The sequence below is a fragment of the Dryas octopetala genome, chromosome 3, assembly GCF_963921425.1.
Source record: "Dryas octopetala chromosome 3, drDryOcto1.1, whole genome shotgun sequence".
NCBI lineage: Eukaryota > Viridiplantae > Streptophyta > Magnoliopsida > Rosales > Rosaceae > Dryas > Dryas octopetala.
The window spans coordinates 27,496,728-27,512,635 of record NC_141368.1 but is presented as its reverse complement, the minus strand read 5'-3'; the positions used below and the strand labels follow the sequence as shown (position 1 = coordinate 27,512,635).

The 15,908-nt window shown below is 35.3% G+C and overlaps 3 protein-coding genes across 5 annotated transcripts; 1 reads left to right on the top strand and 2 right to left on the bottom strand.

The window, feature by feature from the left end:
- Positions 1-224: 224 nt before the first annotated feature.
- LOC147292197 (UPF0235 protein At5g63440) lies at positions 225-3,865 on the bottom strand. Of its 3 annotated transcripts, none has more exons than XM_086234703.1 (7): positions 3,617-3,865; positions 2,330-2,444; positions 1,985-2,138; positions 1,580-1,676; positions 1,087-1,175; positions 922-990; positions 225-483 (listed from the first exon to the last, which is right to left on the bottom strand). In XM_086234703.1, exons 1-7 carry the CDS (start codon positions 3,729-3,731, stop codon positions 439-441), a joined length of 684 nt encoding a protein of 227 aa, XP_086090829.1. In that variant the 5' UTR covers positions 3,732-3,865; the 3' UTR covers positions 225-438. The 3 variants fall into 3 exon arrangements, with proteins under 3 accessions (XP_086090829.1, XP_086090828.1, XP_086090830.1); XM_086234702.1 differs by having other exon boundaries at positions 225-458; XM_086234704.1 differs by having other exon boundaries at positions 225-458; positions 2,330-2,436; positions 3,617-3,749.
- A 100-nt stretch (positions 3,866-3,965) lies between these two features.
- LOC147292196 (elongation factor 1-delta-like) lies at positions 3,966-6,371 on the top strand. Its single transcript, XM_086234701.1, has 7 exons — positions 3,966-4,105; positions 4,524-4,750; positions 4,863-4,956; positions 5,093-5,216; positions 5,327-5,440; positions 5,835-5,996; positions 6,161-6,371. Coding segments are annotated over exons 2-7 (699 nt in total). The 5' UTR covers positions 3,966-4,105; positions 4,524-4,547; the 3' UTR covers positions 6,163-6,371.
- A 7,152-nt stretch (positions 6,372-13,523) lies between these two features.
- LOC147292195 (transmembrane emp24 domain-containing protein p24beta3-like) lies at positions 13,524-14,878 on the bottom strand. Its single transcript, XM_086238311.1, has 4 exons — positions 14,654-14,878; positions 14,047-14,233; positions 13,813-13,920; positions 13,524-13,657 (listed from the first exon to the last, which is right to left on the bottom strand). Exons 1-4 carry the CDS (start codon positions 14,876-14,878, stop codon positions 13,524-13,526), a joined length of 654 nt encoding a protein of 217 aa, XP_086094437.1.
- Between the last annotated feature and the right edge of the window lie 1,030 nt (positions 14,879-15,908).

Genomic DNA, 15,908 nt, shown 5'->3' with positions numbered 1-15,908 from the left:
CTTAATTTTTCCCTGCCTTCTCTCCCCGTTCAAAAAGTTTGCGAGTGCATACCTGATACCTACTTGAAATTTGAAAACAATAATAACTATTTAGACCACATTTAATAGAGATTAGAGATAGAGGTGAAACCCAGTGGATTCTAATGCAAATACAAAATATGCACATAATTATTCCTGTAGTCCAATTGACCAAACCTGATTAATATCAAGGGCAAGACTACAGATAGAACTAATGTAATTATCATTGAATTGACTCAGGTTGTACAACTGAATTTTCACATTGCATACAGTAACCACAGTTAACAGAAGAACAATTTGAATCCCTGAATGTCCAGTGTAAATGCACAAGTTGACTGGATCTTGTTATTCATTACAACTCTCATTTGATTTGTACAGCCTCAAGGTTGAACAGCCTCCAGAAGTTTCTCATATACTTGTCTAGCAGACAAATCCTCCACCTGAAACAAACACTGTTAACAGACCCTTGCAAAGCCTAGCAAGATCCGTTTAAGCAGTTTCTAGTTAAATTGGCATATGCTACATATCCTACAGCAACTAAACTCAAACACATTCAGGGTCCTATTCTGTGTACATTGCTTCTATCTGGATGCTGCCCAAATGGGGTTTGATAAGGGCATTGCAGTTACTCTTATTAATCAGTCCAATTACTTTGATAGGGAAGCAAGATTATGTCTAATTTTTATCCTAAATTATCAGAGTAGATATATTCGTTTATCAAGGTAGTAAATCAATGAATCATGCCCGATAGCAAAATTATTGTGTATACAATGTTCTGAAATTTTTTTTTAAAAAAATGATATCGTTCTCCATATCATAGGCACATTTGAAACAGAATATGAGCATTAACACCCAAGCAGCCACCAAAACCTATGAGAGGAGAGAGAGTAAAATTGAACTCACCACAAGGAGTTTCGATTTGTTGTTCCATCCTCTCTGAAGAGTCATCTGGCTTAGTCTCAGACCCAATACCTGTGTAAAAAGCAAATGTGTTAAGGTTTGGATTGACACTTCGAACGAAAAAGATTGGGCTTAAGTTTGACAACCCAAGATGAAGCAGAATCTTACTTTGCCCATGAATTCCAAAAGTTCATTGTTTGCTTCTCCTCGAGTTGTAGGTGCAGCTACAGTAACTCTAACATCATCAGCATTCACTCCTGGCATAAGAGAAAAAAGTTTGAACATGGAATTTATAGTCAAGGAAACAATATACAGCTACAGTACATGTAACTTTAACATCATCAGCATTCGCTCCTGGAATAAGAGAAAAAAGTTTGGACAAGGAATTTATAGTAAAAAAAAACAATATATTCAGAAACTTAAATTTCCAGGAATGACTTTCTTTTGGCAAGTATTACATATTAAAACTGCCGAAGTCGACAGCCCTTGTAATGAGTTGAATATAATAGACATCAAACTTTAGAAGCCAGCAAGGACTAGTAATTGCAAATTGAAGTCCAAAAAATCAAAAGTAGCGGGAATGGCTTATGATTGCCATTTGACATAACAAGGCTATGTTTGTTAAATAAGATAACAGAAAAGCACAAAATATTTCTCTTACTTGTGATTGCTGAGCGTTGTGCACGATCTTCCACTTCTATAGCCACTTGAACGAGCCCTCCTTCTAGGTTTGATATACAGGGCGGAACAGGAGCATCCTATGTCACACATCAGAATACCCAATTATGATATAAACGTTCATGACTAAAAGATATTGATCACTTGGCAGATGGAAGTTTGAATTGCTTTGCTCATGCAGAGACAAATTGGTTAGTAGTTGACACAAAATCTTTTTTTAGCAACCGAAAAGATGCATGAGAAGGAGGATACAATGAGGTATAAAACTCCTAATTCCCTTTATTTACAAGAAAGAATCCTATTCCTTATCAAATATGACTATATGAGGCAACTTTTAACAATCAAATCTACACATGATGACATAAAACCTTCATAAACTTTATTATACCTGTGGGTTGGTTTCAGCAGCAACTGTGCTTAGAGCACCATCAACAACATAAATGAGTGAAGCACTTTCCAAATCTTCTTCTGAGCGATAAAAAACAAAGAGTCCACAGCCCACACAGTTCATACGAAACTGCTTCTCCAATTTCCCTTCACCCCTGGATAATAACAATGATCAAGATTTCACAATTGTACGTGGAAAACAAAAAATCACAAAATTCAAGCTTAATGGAAGAACATAATGCATTGACAAGAACATAATGTAAAAACCCAATTTTTTTTTTCTTCTTAAAAACTGCTTATTATTAGCACCATCAATATATCATATATAAAAGATGAAAAAATGTACCTTTTCAATACAACTTTTCCACCCTCACCAATGTTTAGCCTTGCAAGGTGTTTCTTCTTGTCCAACACATAAGCTTTGTCAGTCTTCCTTTTGGGCATTTTCTGCAACTGGGTATCTTATACCAGACACACTTCAGTATAGCAAAGATTGTAATGCCCTAGATTATTCAAAAAAACTTACTTTAACGATTAACAATAATTATGAAAACACAATAACAACTCAAATGAGAATTGCACTATTTTAAAGCTTATTAATTTTAGCTCAAATAAACCAAGTAATTTTTAATAGGGTTAAATACATTTTTGGTCCACGAACTTTGAGCAGTTTCTCAATTTGGTCCACCAATTTTGAAATGTGACAAAAATAACCCCGAATTATCCAATTTGTGTCGATTCAGGATTTTCCATCCAAATATCTAACGGAAGCTGACGTGGCCGTTAAACGCTGACGTGGCGCACTGAATGTGCGCCACGTGTCACCTCTTTTATTTTATTTTCAGATTTTTTCTATTTTCCTATTTTTATAAACTTTAAAAATTAATTAAAAATAGCTCCGGACTCATAAAAATACACGGAAAATTCCTACGATCTCGCTTTGACTAGTACTAATTTATTATGAGGCCAAATTACCAATTTGCCCTCTGAGAGTTTTTAGAAAATTTGGGAAGTCCAAATTTATTTCTAAAAAATTAAAATACTCTAGACTCTTTGGAAATTTATAGAATAATCTCCCAAGCTTCAAAAAATACGAGGTTTACACCGTTGGTCTTCTAAAAACTAACACTACCTTTCTCGTGAACACTTACTACCCAAAAGACCTCTCGGTCTTAGAGGAAAATAAATTTTCCTCTATAAAATAAATTTGGACTTCTCAAATTTTTTAGAAACTCTCAGAGAGCAAATTGGTAATTTGGCCCCATAATAAATTTGGACTAGTTAAGACGAGGTTGTAGGAATTTTCCATGTATTTTTATGAGTCCGGAGCTATTTTTAATTAATTTTTAAAGTTTATAAAAATAGGAAAATAGAAAAAATCTGAAAATAAAATAAAAGAGGTGACACGTGGCGCACATTCAATGCGCCACGTCAGCATTTAACGGCCACGTCAGCTTCCGTTAGATATTTGGACGGAAAATCCTGAATTGACACAAATTGGATAATTCGGAGTTATTTTTGTCACGTTTTAAAATTGGTGGACCAAATTGAGAAACCGCCCAAAGTTCGTGGACCAAAAATGTATTTAACCCTTTTTAATATATATAGAGAGAGAGAGAGAGAGAGAGAGAACCAGTTATGAGGAGGTGAGATCCACAGTGCTTGCAGTAGTAGACGAAGAGGTCAGAGTCAGGTCCATCTGGAGCTGCGTCCTCGCTCGAGTACGTGTGTGTTGTTCTCTTAGGCATTCCTTCGTTTTCTTCTTCTTCTTCTTCTTTCGGACTCTGAGCTTGACGAAGGTGGGTGAAGCGCTATTGCCAAGGCCCAAGGTAGGATTTTCTACTGGCAAGGAACGTCGTTTCACGTTTGTACCTGCAGCCCTCTACTCCTTAAAACGGCGTCGTCTGTACTTTCGTCCCATATTGTGGACCTTGTGGTCTACTTACTCTATAGTTGGTTGACAAGTGTTTGTATTGGGCCGGCCCATTTTAGATTACTCAGGATAGAACCGGACTGTATAACCCATTGTCTAGAGTTTTAAGATCCTTAAAAACCCTAGACATCTCTCAGCCTTTCTCTCTGTTTTTCATCTTCTTCGCTGTGTTGCTCTGTTGTGCTTAAGGTAAGCTCAGATCCATTGTTCAATACACTCAATTTTTATCAAATCGGAGTTCTTTAGCCTGTGATTCATGAATCTCTTTGGTATTTTGTTTTCTCGGTCAATTGAAATTGTTGTGTTGTTTTGCTTCGATATTGTGTTGGGTTTCAAAACTACGTTTTTATGGGTTAAATTAGTTACTTTACACCCTGGAACCGCACGTTTCGGAGAAAATTATTGAGAATAGACCTTAAAAGGCTCTTAATTATCTGTTGAATAAAAATGTAATCATCTCTCAGATAATGTAATGTTTGACAGTATTTTCTCTGTTGGGGTATGCCTAATTATGTATCAGTTGGGTGATTTTGGTACCTATCATTGACAGTGAGTGTGTTACTCATCCATGAATGAAAGACTTAATTTGTTGTCATATGGGTTGCAGGGAAAACCACAATCATACCTAGCAATGGCAGTAGCATTCTATGACGTCAACTCGGCCGCTGGTCTGAAGAAACTGGACGAGTACTTGCTTACTCGCAGTTACATCACTGGGTATCAGGCTTCAAAGGATGACCTCACTGTCCTTGCAGCTCTTTCAAAGCCCTCATCATCAGAATACGTGAATGTGTCTCGTTGGTACAAGCACATTGATGCACTCCTTCGGATTTCGTAAGTGGTTCTGTGTTTGTTTTGTTTTTATTATTACATTCTTATGAATTTCTTCTAAACTCGTATATATGTGTTTTATCTGTGACTCATTTGATGATATTTTGTGTTGTAGTGGTGTTTCTGGAGATGGTTGTGGTGTCACTGTTGAGGGATCTGCTCCCATCACAGCTGAAGCGGTTGCTACACCTCCTGTAGGTGATTCAAAGGCAAGTATTTCCTCTCTCTTACTGAGTGCTTATTTTCATTTCCTTAATTTTGAGTTTGGACAATGTTCTTTTATCTGCTTTAAGAAATTGCATAAAATAGTTATACTCAATGTTCAGAATATGATACAATTTTCAGGCCTCAGCTGCTGAAGATGACGATGATGATGATGTGGATCTCTTTGGTGAAGAGACTGAAGAGGAGAAGAAGGCTGCCGAAGAACGTGCGGCTGCCGTCAAGAAATCTGCGAAAAAGAAAGAGTGTGAGTTTCCTTCTTGTTTTTTTTTTTACTGTTTCATATATTACTTTCAGGTTGCTCCCTTTTGCAATTTTTTAACAGAAACTATACTCTTGTGTGTTTACCATTATCAGCTGGAAAATCATCAGTCCTGTTGGATGTGAAGCCATGGGATGATGAAACTGACATGAAAAAGCTTGAGGAGGCAGTACGAAGTGTTAACATGGAAGGCTTGCACTGGGGAGCATGTAAGTTCTTTATTCTTCTAAGGATTATTTGCAGTTCAAATGCTAAAGAGACCACGTTTTATAATCATATTAGCTGATCACCTGATGAGGCTGTTGATGTGCACTTCATTACACATCAACTGCCACATTAGAAGGTTAATCAACTGCCACACCATGTGGTTAGTCAGTGTTGTCAGAAAATTGGTCTGTAGCACCGCGTTTTATTAAATTGCAAACCATCATTCCTGAAATTTATCTAATTCGGCTGGATAACCCATTAACTATGTTAATAGAGAAGAGTGTGCATAAATGCAATATGTGGATGTTACTGTTGTATTTTTGTAATTTTTATTCCTCTTGATCTTAAACCAGCCTTTATGTTTTGTATTTGGTTATTATCTTGTCGATGCTGCAGCAAAACTTGCAGCTGTTGGTTATGGGATAAAGAAGTTGCAAATTATGCTTACAATTGTTGATGACCTGGTCTCTGTGGACACTCTTATTGAAGAACATCTCACAGTTGAACCGATTAATGAGTATGTCCAGAGCTGTGACATTGTAGCCTTCAACAAAATCTGTAAGTATTCCTTTTAGCTTGTACTTGTATCTATAAATTTGATGCTGCAATGACCATTTCTTGATTATATGGTAATAAAGTCATCATTGTATGTCCTTGGAGAGATATAATTGATACTTACTGGCTTTTTTGAAATTTATGCTTACTCTTGTTTCTCATTGCAGGATTTGAAGCATGCAGAGTTCTAGTGACACAGAGGTTACTAGGTTTGGAGATCTTGTTTATGGCTACTAGAATATTTAATATCTACTCGTATCTTGTTTCTTGGGATATGATTTGAGACTTAAGCTATCTCGTCATGATATATTTTAGATTTCATTTAATGAATGATCAGCCAGACCATTTTAGGTTTGGTATGATATCATTTTATGTTTATCCATTGTTCTCTCAGGCTCTTACATTAGATAGGTTAGGTGCTTGAAGTTTGCTTTGTTTTCGTAGGAATCTGGTCTTATGGTTGTGGAAATAGTTAAGGGGTTTTCACATTCCCATCCCTAGCCTGTCGACCTGTTCTACCTTTTCTTTTTTCCCCCTTTTATCCTAAACTTTAAAACATCCTAATTTTTAGTTTGTGGAAGAGAAAACTGAGATACAAATACACATGGTTCTCATAAAGCTTGTATTTTTATGGGTCCATTTGTTGAGAATTATTATCAAACAAGAGTTGTGATAACATAAAATTATGTAAAAAATTGGATAAATTGGATTGATGTGTAGTTATTTATAGTCCAATAATTATATTAAGGTGTGGGTGTGGTGGAAGTACCGGTGGTAGTGACCACGACCAAGGATGGTAATGGTGGTGGGGATACGAAGTATATATGGATGTCATTGTAATACTTGGTGAAACATTTTCATATTGAAATCAAGATATTGTCCATTATTACATCAGTTTACATACATGTCTGTAATAATGGACAATATCTTGATTTCTGTTTGGGTGTTAAGACAATAACTTGACAGTGGCACTGTGTAATAATGGACAATATCTTGGACATTTTCTCAAAATCTTGGTGACATGTACCAAACACCCTAGCAGAAATCAAGAAAAAAGCAGGGGTGGGCAGTAATATCGGAAATACCGAAACACTCATTTCATCTCGATTAATCCCATCTCGAAATTTTGTTTTCTCATCTTGTCCCATCCTGTTTTCTAAATGGGATGAGAACAGTTCTGATGTTTGAAAACTATCTCGTTCTGTACTGTCCCGGATTATATTTTATTTATTATTTTGAATTTAAAACTTTCTTTCTCTCTCCAATCATTTATTTATTGTTTAAAATTTTAAAACTCTTTCTCTCTCTCTCTCTCTCTTTCTCTCTAACTCGTGACAACCCAGGTCCACAGCCTTCACTTTCTCTCCCTTCTCTCTCCAACCCGTGACAATTGACAAGATCTCAGCCTTCACTTCTCTTCCTTTTTCTGCCTCTCTCTCTCTCTCTCTCTCTCTCTCTCTCTCTCTCTCTCTCTCTCTCTCTCTCTCTCTCTCTCGACCAACACCAGCCAGGCCGCCACCCAGTCACCTCCAGCTCGCGCCTGACCCAGTCCAGCCCAGTCGATCACCCACCTCACTGTCGGCCAACTTCTTAGCGACCCAACCACCTCTTTGTCTTCTTCTTTTCGTTTGGGATCAGGTTCCTACTGAATCGATACTGAACTAGTTTGGTCCGAGACGAGACCGTACTAGGGCTCCAAAACACCCACCCCGTCCCGTACTGATCTTGAACCCAAAGCATGATGGGAATGAGATGAGGTTAGTCCCGTCCCCCCCCCCCCCCCCGCGTCCTGTGCCCACCCCTAGAAAAAAGGGGAGAGGGAGGATTTTTCTTTTACTTTTTTATTTTTAATTGAATTTTAATTTGTTTTAAGCTTTTTAATATAATTTTTATTACTTTTTCATCTACGTGGTATTGACAGTCTCGATGATTTTAAGAGAGGTGAACACGGTTCGGGTTTGGGATCTGACAGTTTAGATGATTTTAAGAGAGGTGAACACGGTTTGGGTTTGGGATCTGACAATCTAGATGATTTTAAGAGAGGTGAACACGGTTCGGGTTTGAGATCTGACCAATGTTTTCGATTTACAAAATTTATAAACCATACCAAACCAATTGGATGAAAAAAACTGAACCGACTTAAACAAATTTAATTGGTTTGGGTTGGTCGGGTTAATCGGTTTGAAAATAAACTCAAATTAATAAACATGGCTTAAAATACTTTTTAACTATAATATAAACAATTGACTAATAGCCCAAATAATTGGCTATAGGCAAAAAATATGGTCTAAATGAACCTAAAGAGAGGCTCATATGTTGATTTGAAAGCACATAAGAGCCGCTTTTATAGACACAAAAGGGATGAAGGAAAGCTATTCTCATCGATGTGGGATTCATTCACATTTTACCTTGCACTCACTTTGGAATGCAATAAATAGATTTTATGTGCTAATATAAATAACAAAACAAATGTGGTATAGTGGGTTAAGGTGCACAACAATGGTGGAGTTTATAGGTTTGATCCTTGAAGTCCTTAAAATGCCATTATTTTTTTATAGCATCAGTTTACATCGTTTTTTTTTTTTTTTTTTTTTTTTTAAATAAAACCGCAGGCCGAATTGATCTAGTTGGTTTGGTTTGTTTGTAAACTGACCTCCATTTTTTAAGGCTCAAAAACTAAACCAAACCAACCCAACTAGGTCGGTTTGCATTAATCCGTGCCCACCCCTAGTTTTAACTTATACCTTAAAGGAGTTGACATAGATGATTTTGATTGAAACCTTGAAGGAGTTGACAGGAGGGGGTGACTTAAATGATGGAACTGAGTTTGTGGGAGCTGAATCATTGCAACTTCCAAGAGGTAATGTGGATTTGGAGACAAATTTATGTGGAAGAGACATTTGAGATACAAATACAGAAAAAAAAAAAGAAAATAAAAGAAAATAAAAGTCTCTTTAGTTTGCATAAGGTCAAAAAATGACATGGATCATCTACTAATCTCTTGTGTATTAATCTCATAATAATCAATTAAAATACGTCATTTTGTTAATATTAAGCATGTCTTTTGTATTTTATTTTAACAATGAGTTCATACAAGTAAGAAAAAAAGAGAGTTTTATTTACATACAAACTGACATGAAAGAAGTGAAACAACGTAATTTTGATTGGTTAGTAAAACAAATCTCGATATCTCTGGAAATTCGGAAAGCTTCACCAAGTCCACAACATGTTTTGGAACAATATCATAAACTATAGAATATGGTGACTTGCCTATAGCACTATGCACTGCACTATTGTAAGCAAATTCCACTTGTGGTAACACGAAATCCAATTGTTTTGGCATATCTCCACATGTGCTTCCAATCATATTTCCCAAAGTTCGATTTGTGACTTCAATTTGGCTATCAGTTTGTGGATGAGCAGTGCTATTGCGGTGCAAAATTGTGTCATACATCTTCCACAGAGTGATCAAAAAATGACTGAGAAATTTGGTATCTCGATTGCAAGTAATTGATGATGGAACCCCATGGAGCCTCACTACCTCTCGAAAAAACAATCTTGCTAGGTGAGATGCATCAGATGTCTCCCTATAGGGAATAAAGCGTGCATTTTTCGAAAACCTGTCAACCACTACAAAAACATAATCTACTCTTCTTTGTGTACGGGCTAAACCCAAAACAAAGTCCGTAGAAAAATCTTGCCAGATATTATAAAGCTCTTTTTGAAACTTGAACCCAACAAATTCTCGTGCCAAAGTCACCAATAATTGTGCTCGCCTACTTAAAACATTAGCAAATCAAGTCAAAGTCCCATATTTATGTTTAATTAGAATAAGGAATTTCTGCAAATAGGTTGCTCATCAAATATGCAATTTCTCAACACTTATTTGGCTAGTTATAAACTTCAAAGCTTGGTGATTTGTGTATAGTACAAATTCTTTATAAACCAATTAATGCTCGCATGGCTTTAAGGCTTGAACTACATATTGCATAAAATTCTTGGTCATAGCTACTCGAATTTTGTTGGTCTTCACTAAATTCTTCACTAAAGAATGCTATCAGGCCTTCTCTCTTAGGACAAAACTAGATGCACCAGTATATTCTTATTCCACTTGCATCACATTCAACTTCGAATACTTTAAAAATTAGGTAATTCTAAAATTGGACCGGTGCACCATCTTCTCTTTGCATGATTAAAGCAAAACTCTTCTCTTGTTTGTTGCCCTAATTGAATTTTCATTTATTCAAACACTCAATAATAGGCGGAACAATTGTACTAAAATTCTGAACAGAGCGTCGATAAAAGGTAGCAAACCAATGAAAACTCCTCATGTCACTTGACTGAACTAACGGTAAGAGCTATTTTGATACAAATATAAAGTTTGTGAATCGATTTGACACAAAAAAATTTAGGAATCAATTAAAGTGGAGCTAGAGATAAAATTCAGGGTATATAGCTAATTAAATTACAAATTGGAATTGAGTGAAAATAATAATAATAAAATTGTAACTTAAAACCGGCCAAATTAATTGGCAACTGTTGGGGTAATTCAATTGTAAGAGCCGTAGAATTTGCCCCCTCACACACAAGTTTGATACCCTTCCTCCAAATGAAAAAAAAAAAAAAAAACTTAAAACATGACCGCAACGACTATTTTGCTCATGCCGTCATTTTTAATTTGGTCCACGGGAACTCCATTTTGTCATTTGATGGAAATGACCATTAATTCCCTTTGCAGTTTTTGTGGCAGGTTTTCACAAAGCCTTCTTTATAAATTGCATCTGCATTTAGTTAAGATGCCCCAAAGATTATGAAATGATATAAAACATGCTAAATATAAAGGCTTTACCCACATACTCTGACTGAAAGGAGTCATTTGTATAAATTATGTCAAATGAAGTAAAAAAATAAAAAATAAAATAAAAGATGATCATCTCGATCTATATGATGAAATATATATGATAGAATAAGAATTCTCTAATTCAAGATGAGTAATGCAGGCTAGACCTTAAATATCGGCATCGACGGAAATATCGAGTAACCAAAACATGAAAATTATTAACTGGAGGGCAAACATGGAAATTCTCTAGTTCAATGATGTTTATGATCGAACTGGTGTCAAAGAGTACGTACAAAAAAAAAATTAAAAAAAAAAAGATTAGTACCTGGTCCGTGATCGTTTTCATCCAATAACTTTACACATGCCAATATACAGTTATAAACATTGGTGGTGGAGTGTAAGTGGTATTGGTCATTAATTATCAAATCTGCAACTTATTTTACACATTCTAACACAAAGTTTGCGAGGGACAACAGTGCCATATAATTTAGTTGGGCAAACATTCATACATCTTCGGTAGCACTTGAGAATGTAAACAACATCAAGTGATATTGTTGGAGAGGGAACGAGTGATTGAGTGGGAGAGGGTAGAGGAAGGGACAATGGTTTGACTATTTCAATTTGCCAAAGTATTATCATACTAATTAGTGTTCTCAGGCTATTTTCAACCATGACTCACTCCTCTCTTAAAAACATTATTTTGTGAGGTTGTATTCAAAAATGTTATTTATAGTGTCTAAATCTTTAGAATTTGTGTTGTAGGAGGCGATTTGCTCAATAACGCTTTAATTGGTAGCACTTTTGTCAAAAGTACATAATTTTTCTTAACTAAAAGTCAAAGTAGTTATTTTTAGGTTCAATTACAAATATATCCACCAATTATAGGGCGTATTTCAGATTGGTCCATGAATAAAAAATTATTTCATATTAGTACACTAACTAATAGAAATTTACAAATTACCACATCCATTACAAATTTCGTTAATAAAGACGTTAAATACCAGTGTAGACAGTGTTGACGTAGATTTTTTAATGATGTGGACACCAAATTTAAACCACATGAATTAATGATGTCATATTTAATTATATTTTTAGAGGGTTTAAAAGTTTTGTTAGTTTTTATTTTTTATTTTTTTAATCAATATGACATTATTAATATATGTGGAACAAATTTGGTGTCCACATCATTCAAAAAATTCACATCATCGTTGTCTAAAGTAGCATTTAACTATCATTTTTTACGAAATTCATAATAGATGTGCTATTTTGTAGCTTTCTATTAGTTAGTAGACTAATATGAAATAATTTTTTGTTCATGGACCAATCTGAAATACCACCTATAATTGGTGGGTGCATTTTGTAATTGAGCCTTATTTTTAATGTAGTTAAAAGCTCCTTTTTCTTGAGAAAGCACCTGATAGCTTATACTAATTGAAAAAAGAGATAATTAGGCTGAGATTTTTAAAAAAATAATTTTTAGATGAAGACTAGAGTGTTTTAAAATTTATAAGAAAATCATTTTAATTTATAATAAAGTCTTTTAATTTATAAGATTTTTTTTTAATTCATAATAAAGTTCTTTCAATTTATAAGAAAATTATTTTAATTCATAATAAAGCCAAAAGAAAAATAAATGACTTGATTAAAAACCATAAATCACTACCGGTCTTAATATTTTAATTGTTGGTTGTCAGTCTAAGAAAAATTCATAAAAAATCTTATGAATTTTTTATAAACCATATATGAATTTTTTATAAATCTCCAGTACGTAGGCCTGCATAGTAATTAGTACATATATATATATTATCATATTTTCTCTAGGGCGGATGCATTAGTTTGTTTGTTTTTTTTTTTTTCACGGATATCCAATGCCAAGCATTTGGGAATGGTGGCAAGTGCTCGAAAATAATTTGTTTATAACATGCGAGCGTTGCAACAAGTGTTCGGTATCGTTTCCTTCACCGATTTTTGTGGGAATACCTCAACGGTTTCGTCCTATACCCTCCTAAGGTATATGATGAAGTTTGTGGAGGTTACATATTAAGTTTTAATTTTAAAATTTTTTGCGAAAAATTAAAATAGGTGCCGAGTTCTCAGAGAAGGACTTATATTTATTATGATATAAGATATTATAGACCCAGCATGGCCACATCCAAAAGGGTTGCGATTGTGGCATTTTCTTTGTGTCCTGTGTAGTACGTACTAGTGTTAATTGGTTGGACTCCAATGTTACAAGTTTACCCATTTATGTTGCATATGACAAGATCAACAATTTGTGTGGAGCTGTTCTTACTTGCAACGTGGCAGTATTGAGTGGTAGAACGATAATGCATGTCCAAATTTTATGTTAATCTTTCATTTGACATATATATGTCATCTTTTTAACTGAGCTGTTCTGCAGCTAGCACTGCCTCCGCCTCGTGACATGAACGGTTTCACACAATTAGTTCTTCTCTATATCTGAAGTCGATCTGCTGGTATGTGAATTATGGTGAAAAAGGGAGATGCTAAACAAGAATAAAACATAGAAAGAAGAATATGAATGAAGTGTTTGAAATGTGCTAGCATTGTTGCCTTATTGAACTAAATATTTCTACCCCCGCAAATTTACAATGAGAAACAAAAACGTACAAAAGAGAGAAAAGATAGTCACATTATGAATTTATAAGAAGAGAGAGGAAAATGGAAGTTTAAACTCTGTTATAACCCACCGACTGGCTGAATAGATTGCGGATGTATACCACTTGAAGAGCACTTGCACCGGCAAAAACTATGTACTCTGCAAGTGTCAAGTAGATAACACGTTTTCTGGTGCTAACATTTGCTGCAAGGACAAAAAGCAAGAGTACTTACTAAATTAATTAAGGTGTAGTAAAGCAAGTATTTAATTTCCCATAAATCTAATTCCCAAGATGTGAGTGTTCAATGGCTGTCAGTCGCTCACGTGTATATAAGAGAGCTCGCAAATGAGAGACTTACTGTATCGATGTCTGGCATCACGTGCTTTAAGGTACTTTTGCTCTGTTGTGATAGCTTCCAATGCCTCTCGCAACTCAGCAATCTTAATATGAAGAGGGTCCATATGTTCTGCACCAAAAGTTGAAAAAAAGAAGGCCTCGTTGTATTATACAGAAAAAAAATTCATAGTACAGCATATATACATATATATATACATATAATTTGCTAGCAGGTACAATGCAATGTTGAACTAACCGTCTTTGGCCAAGTCATGCTCATTTGGAATATGGCCAACATGAATGTAGAATGATACAGTTTCCGGAGTTGCAATCGGATTTCGAAAACAAAACTTGTAGATTCCTTTTTGCGGTGCCTTGAACTCAAACTTGTCCCCTGACGTTCCTTTCAAAGAAAACATTGTGTCACCTGATGGAGATGTTGCCTGCATAATAAAACACATACAAAAGTTACACTCCGGCTTTCAGGGGCAATTTAGACTATACATTGGATTTTTGGGCACACAAATTAGTTATTTTCTCAAATAGAAACATTATGATTTGGTAGAAGTATCAATTTCTTAACATGTTATGTTATCAAAATGTGAATTTAGGCATATCGGCTTTCAAGTATGATATATGTTACGTTGTCTTACCAACAATTATGATTTACAATTTGATAATGTAACATATTAAAATTGTCCGCCAAGAGATATTTCTGGAATTCACATTTTCATAACCATTTTTTTCAATATGAAACTAAAGAAATAAACAGTGGGATTCTCCCAAAATAAACGTATGTGAATTCCCAGTGGAATTTAATCAAACACCTATAAAAATGATAGAAAGTGCTAAAAGGAGCTCACGGTGAACTCGATACCGGGATGATCGGAGCTCCAGAAGATGTCATGGTCAATGGCAACAAAGTTTCCAGAGATGGTGTCTCCCTCATGTAGAACTTGCTCCGAGACGCATTCCAACTCGGTCACAGTGATCGAAAGAGCCGAAACATTGCCAATGCCAATAAGGCTCATAAGAAAACTGTATGTTATACAAAACTTGGCGTACACAAATCTGTTTCTTGTCTCCATTTTTTATCTTTGCCCTGAAATTCAATTAGCATTGGATCTTCCAAGAGAGACAGAGAGAGACTGTTTCTTGAGATATATATATTTAAAGCACATACTAGAGTCTAGAGTAGAGGTGGTCTCCGTAGCTTTATTCTCTCTGTTAATTGAGACTCAGTGGGCAGGTCCAACCTATGAAAATGAGTCGCTTGTGAAATTACCTCAGATACATAACAACCTCAGAAAATACCTCTTCCACATGTCAGTCAACTTCCTCAATCTTAGGCCCATCTCCAGAACCACCAGAGCAAAATCCACCACCACCCATTGGCACATCCCCACCAGCACCTTCATACATTTTAGCTATGATTGAGTCAAATTTAAGAAAAACTATGACCATCCTCGAAATATGAGCAGTGAACTCCATTTGAAATTTTCAGAAATTCAACTTCAGCAACAAAAAAAAGGAAAAAGAAAAACAGAAAAAAAATAGGAACACTTGCATCTTCAATTGTTGTTAATAATTTCTAGAAGAAATTTTTCTAAGGCACCAACAGTATTATAAGTTAAATACCACATTTATCCCTATTTGCATATCAAATGTTCAAGTCAATTTGCACACAAAGCATAAGCAGGGTATCCGAAATCAACTTTGAGAGGTTTTGCAATGATTAGTGATTGTAGACAAGGGATAAATGGAAAATGAGGCTATAAACCTTGTTTGAAAATTTGAAATTGAAATGCAAATATTGGGTGAATGTATTGAAATTAATTAGAACAAATAACTATTGTAGACACATGTTATTTGTTATTTTACCTCGATGTGGGTTCATCTAGATTGGCATTCTAGAATTGATTTAGGTAGATGGTTACAAACCCTACATCAGCAATGAATTTCTTCCTCTAAAACGAACAAAGTAACGCGTTTTGACGTAGAACGAATGACAGAACGGTTCATGTAACAACTCGACCACTAGAAGGCCAAGAAAATGAACAACCTTCAGCCCGGCCTAGTGTCAGAAATGGGCCCATGATATACCAATTCGAAAGGAAC

What these genes read in the sequence shown, in the direction of transcription:
- LOC147292195 (XM_086238311.1), bottom strand. Translation starts at nt 14,878, where the DNA reads ATGGAGACAAGAAACAGATTTGTGTACGCCAAGTTTTGTATAACATAC. An exon ending in ATCCCGGTATCGAGTTCACC is followed by an intron (nt 14,234 to 14,653) that starts GTGAGCTCCTTT and finishes TTTATTATGCAG; the next exon opens with GCAACATCTCCATCAGGTGA. An exon ending in GCATGACTTGGCCAAAGACG is followed by an intron (nt 13,921 to 14,046) that starts GTTAGTTCAACA and finishes CTTTTGGTGCAG; the next exon opens with AACATATGGACCCTCTTCAT.
- LOC147292196 (XM_086234701.1), top strand. Translation starts at nt 4,548, where the DNA reads ATGGCAGTAGCATTCTATGACGTCAACTCGGCCGCTGGTCTGAAGAAA. An exon ending in CTCCTGTAGGTGATTCAAAG is followed by an intron (nt 4,957 to 5,092) that starts GCAAGTATTTCC and finishes TACAATTTTCAG; the next exon opens with GCCTCAGCTGCTGAAGATGA. An exon ending in AGGCTTGCACTGGGGAGCAT is followed by an intron (nt 5,441 to 5,834) that starts GTAAGTTCTTTA and finishes TCGATGCTGCAG; the next exon opens with CAAAACTTGCAGCTGTTGGT.
- LOC147292197 (XM_086234702.1), bottom strand. Translation starts at nt 3,731, where the DNA reads ATGCCTAAGAGAACAACACACACGTACTCGAGCGAGGACGCAGCTCCA. An exon ending in ATCTCACCTCCTCATAACTG is followed by an intron (nt 2,445 to 3,616) that starts GTTCTCTCTCTC and finishes GTCTGGTATAAG; the next exon opens with ATACCCAGTTGCAGAAAATG. An exon ending in ACAACGCTCAGCAATCACAA is followed by an intron (nt 1,176 to 1,579) that starts GTAAGAGAAATA and finishes CTCTTATGCCAG; the next exon opens with GAGTGAATGCTGATGATGTT.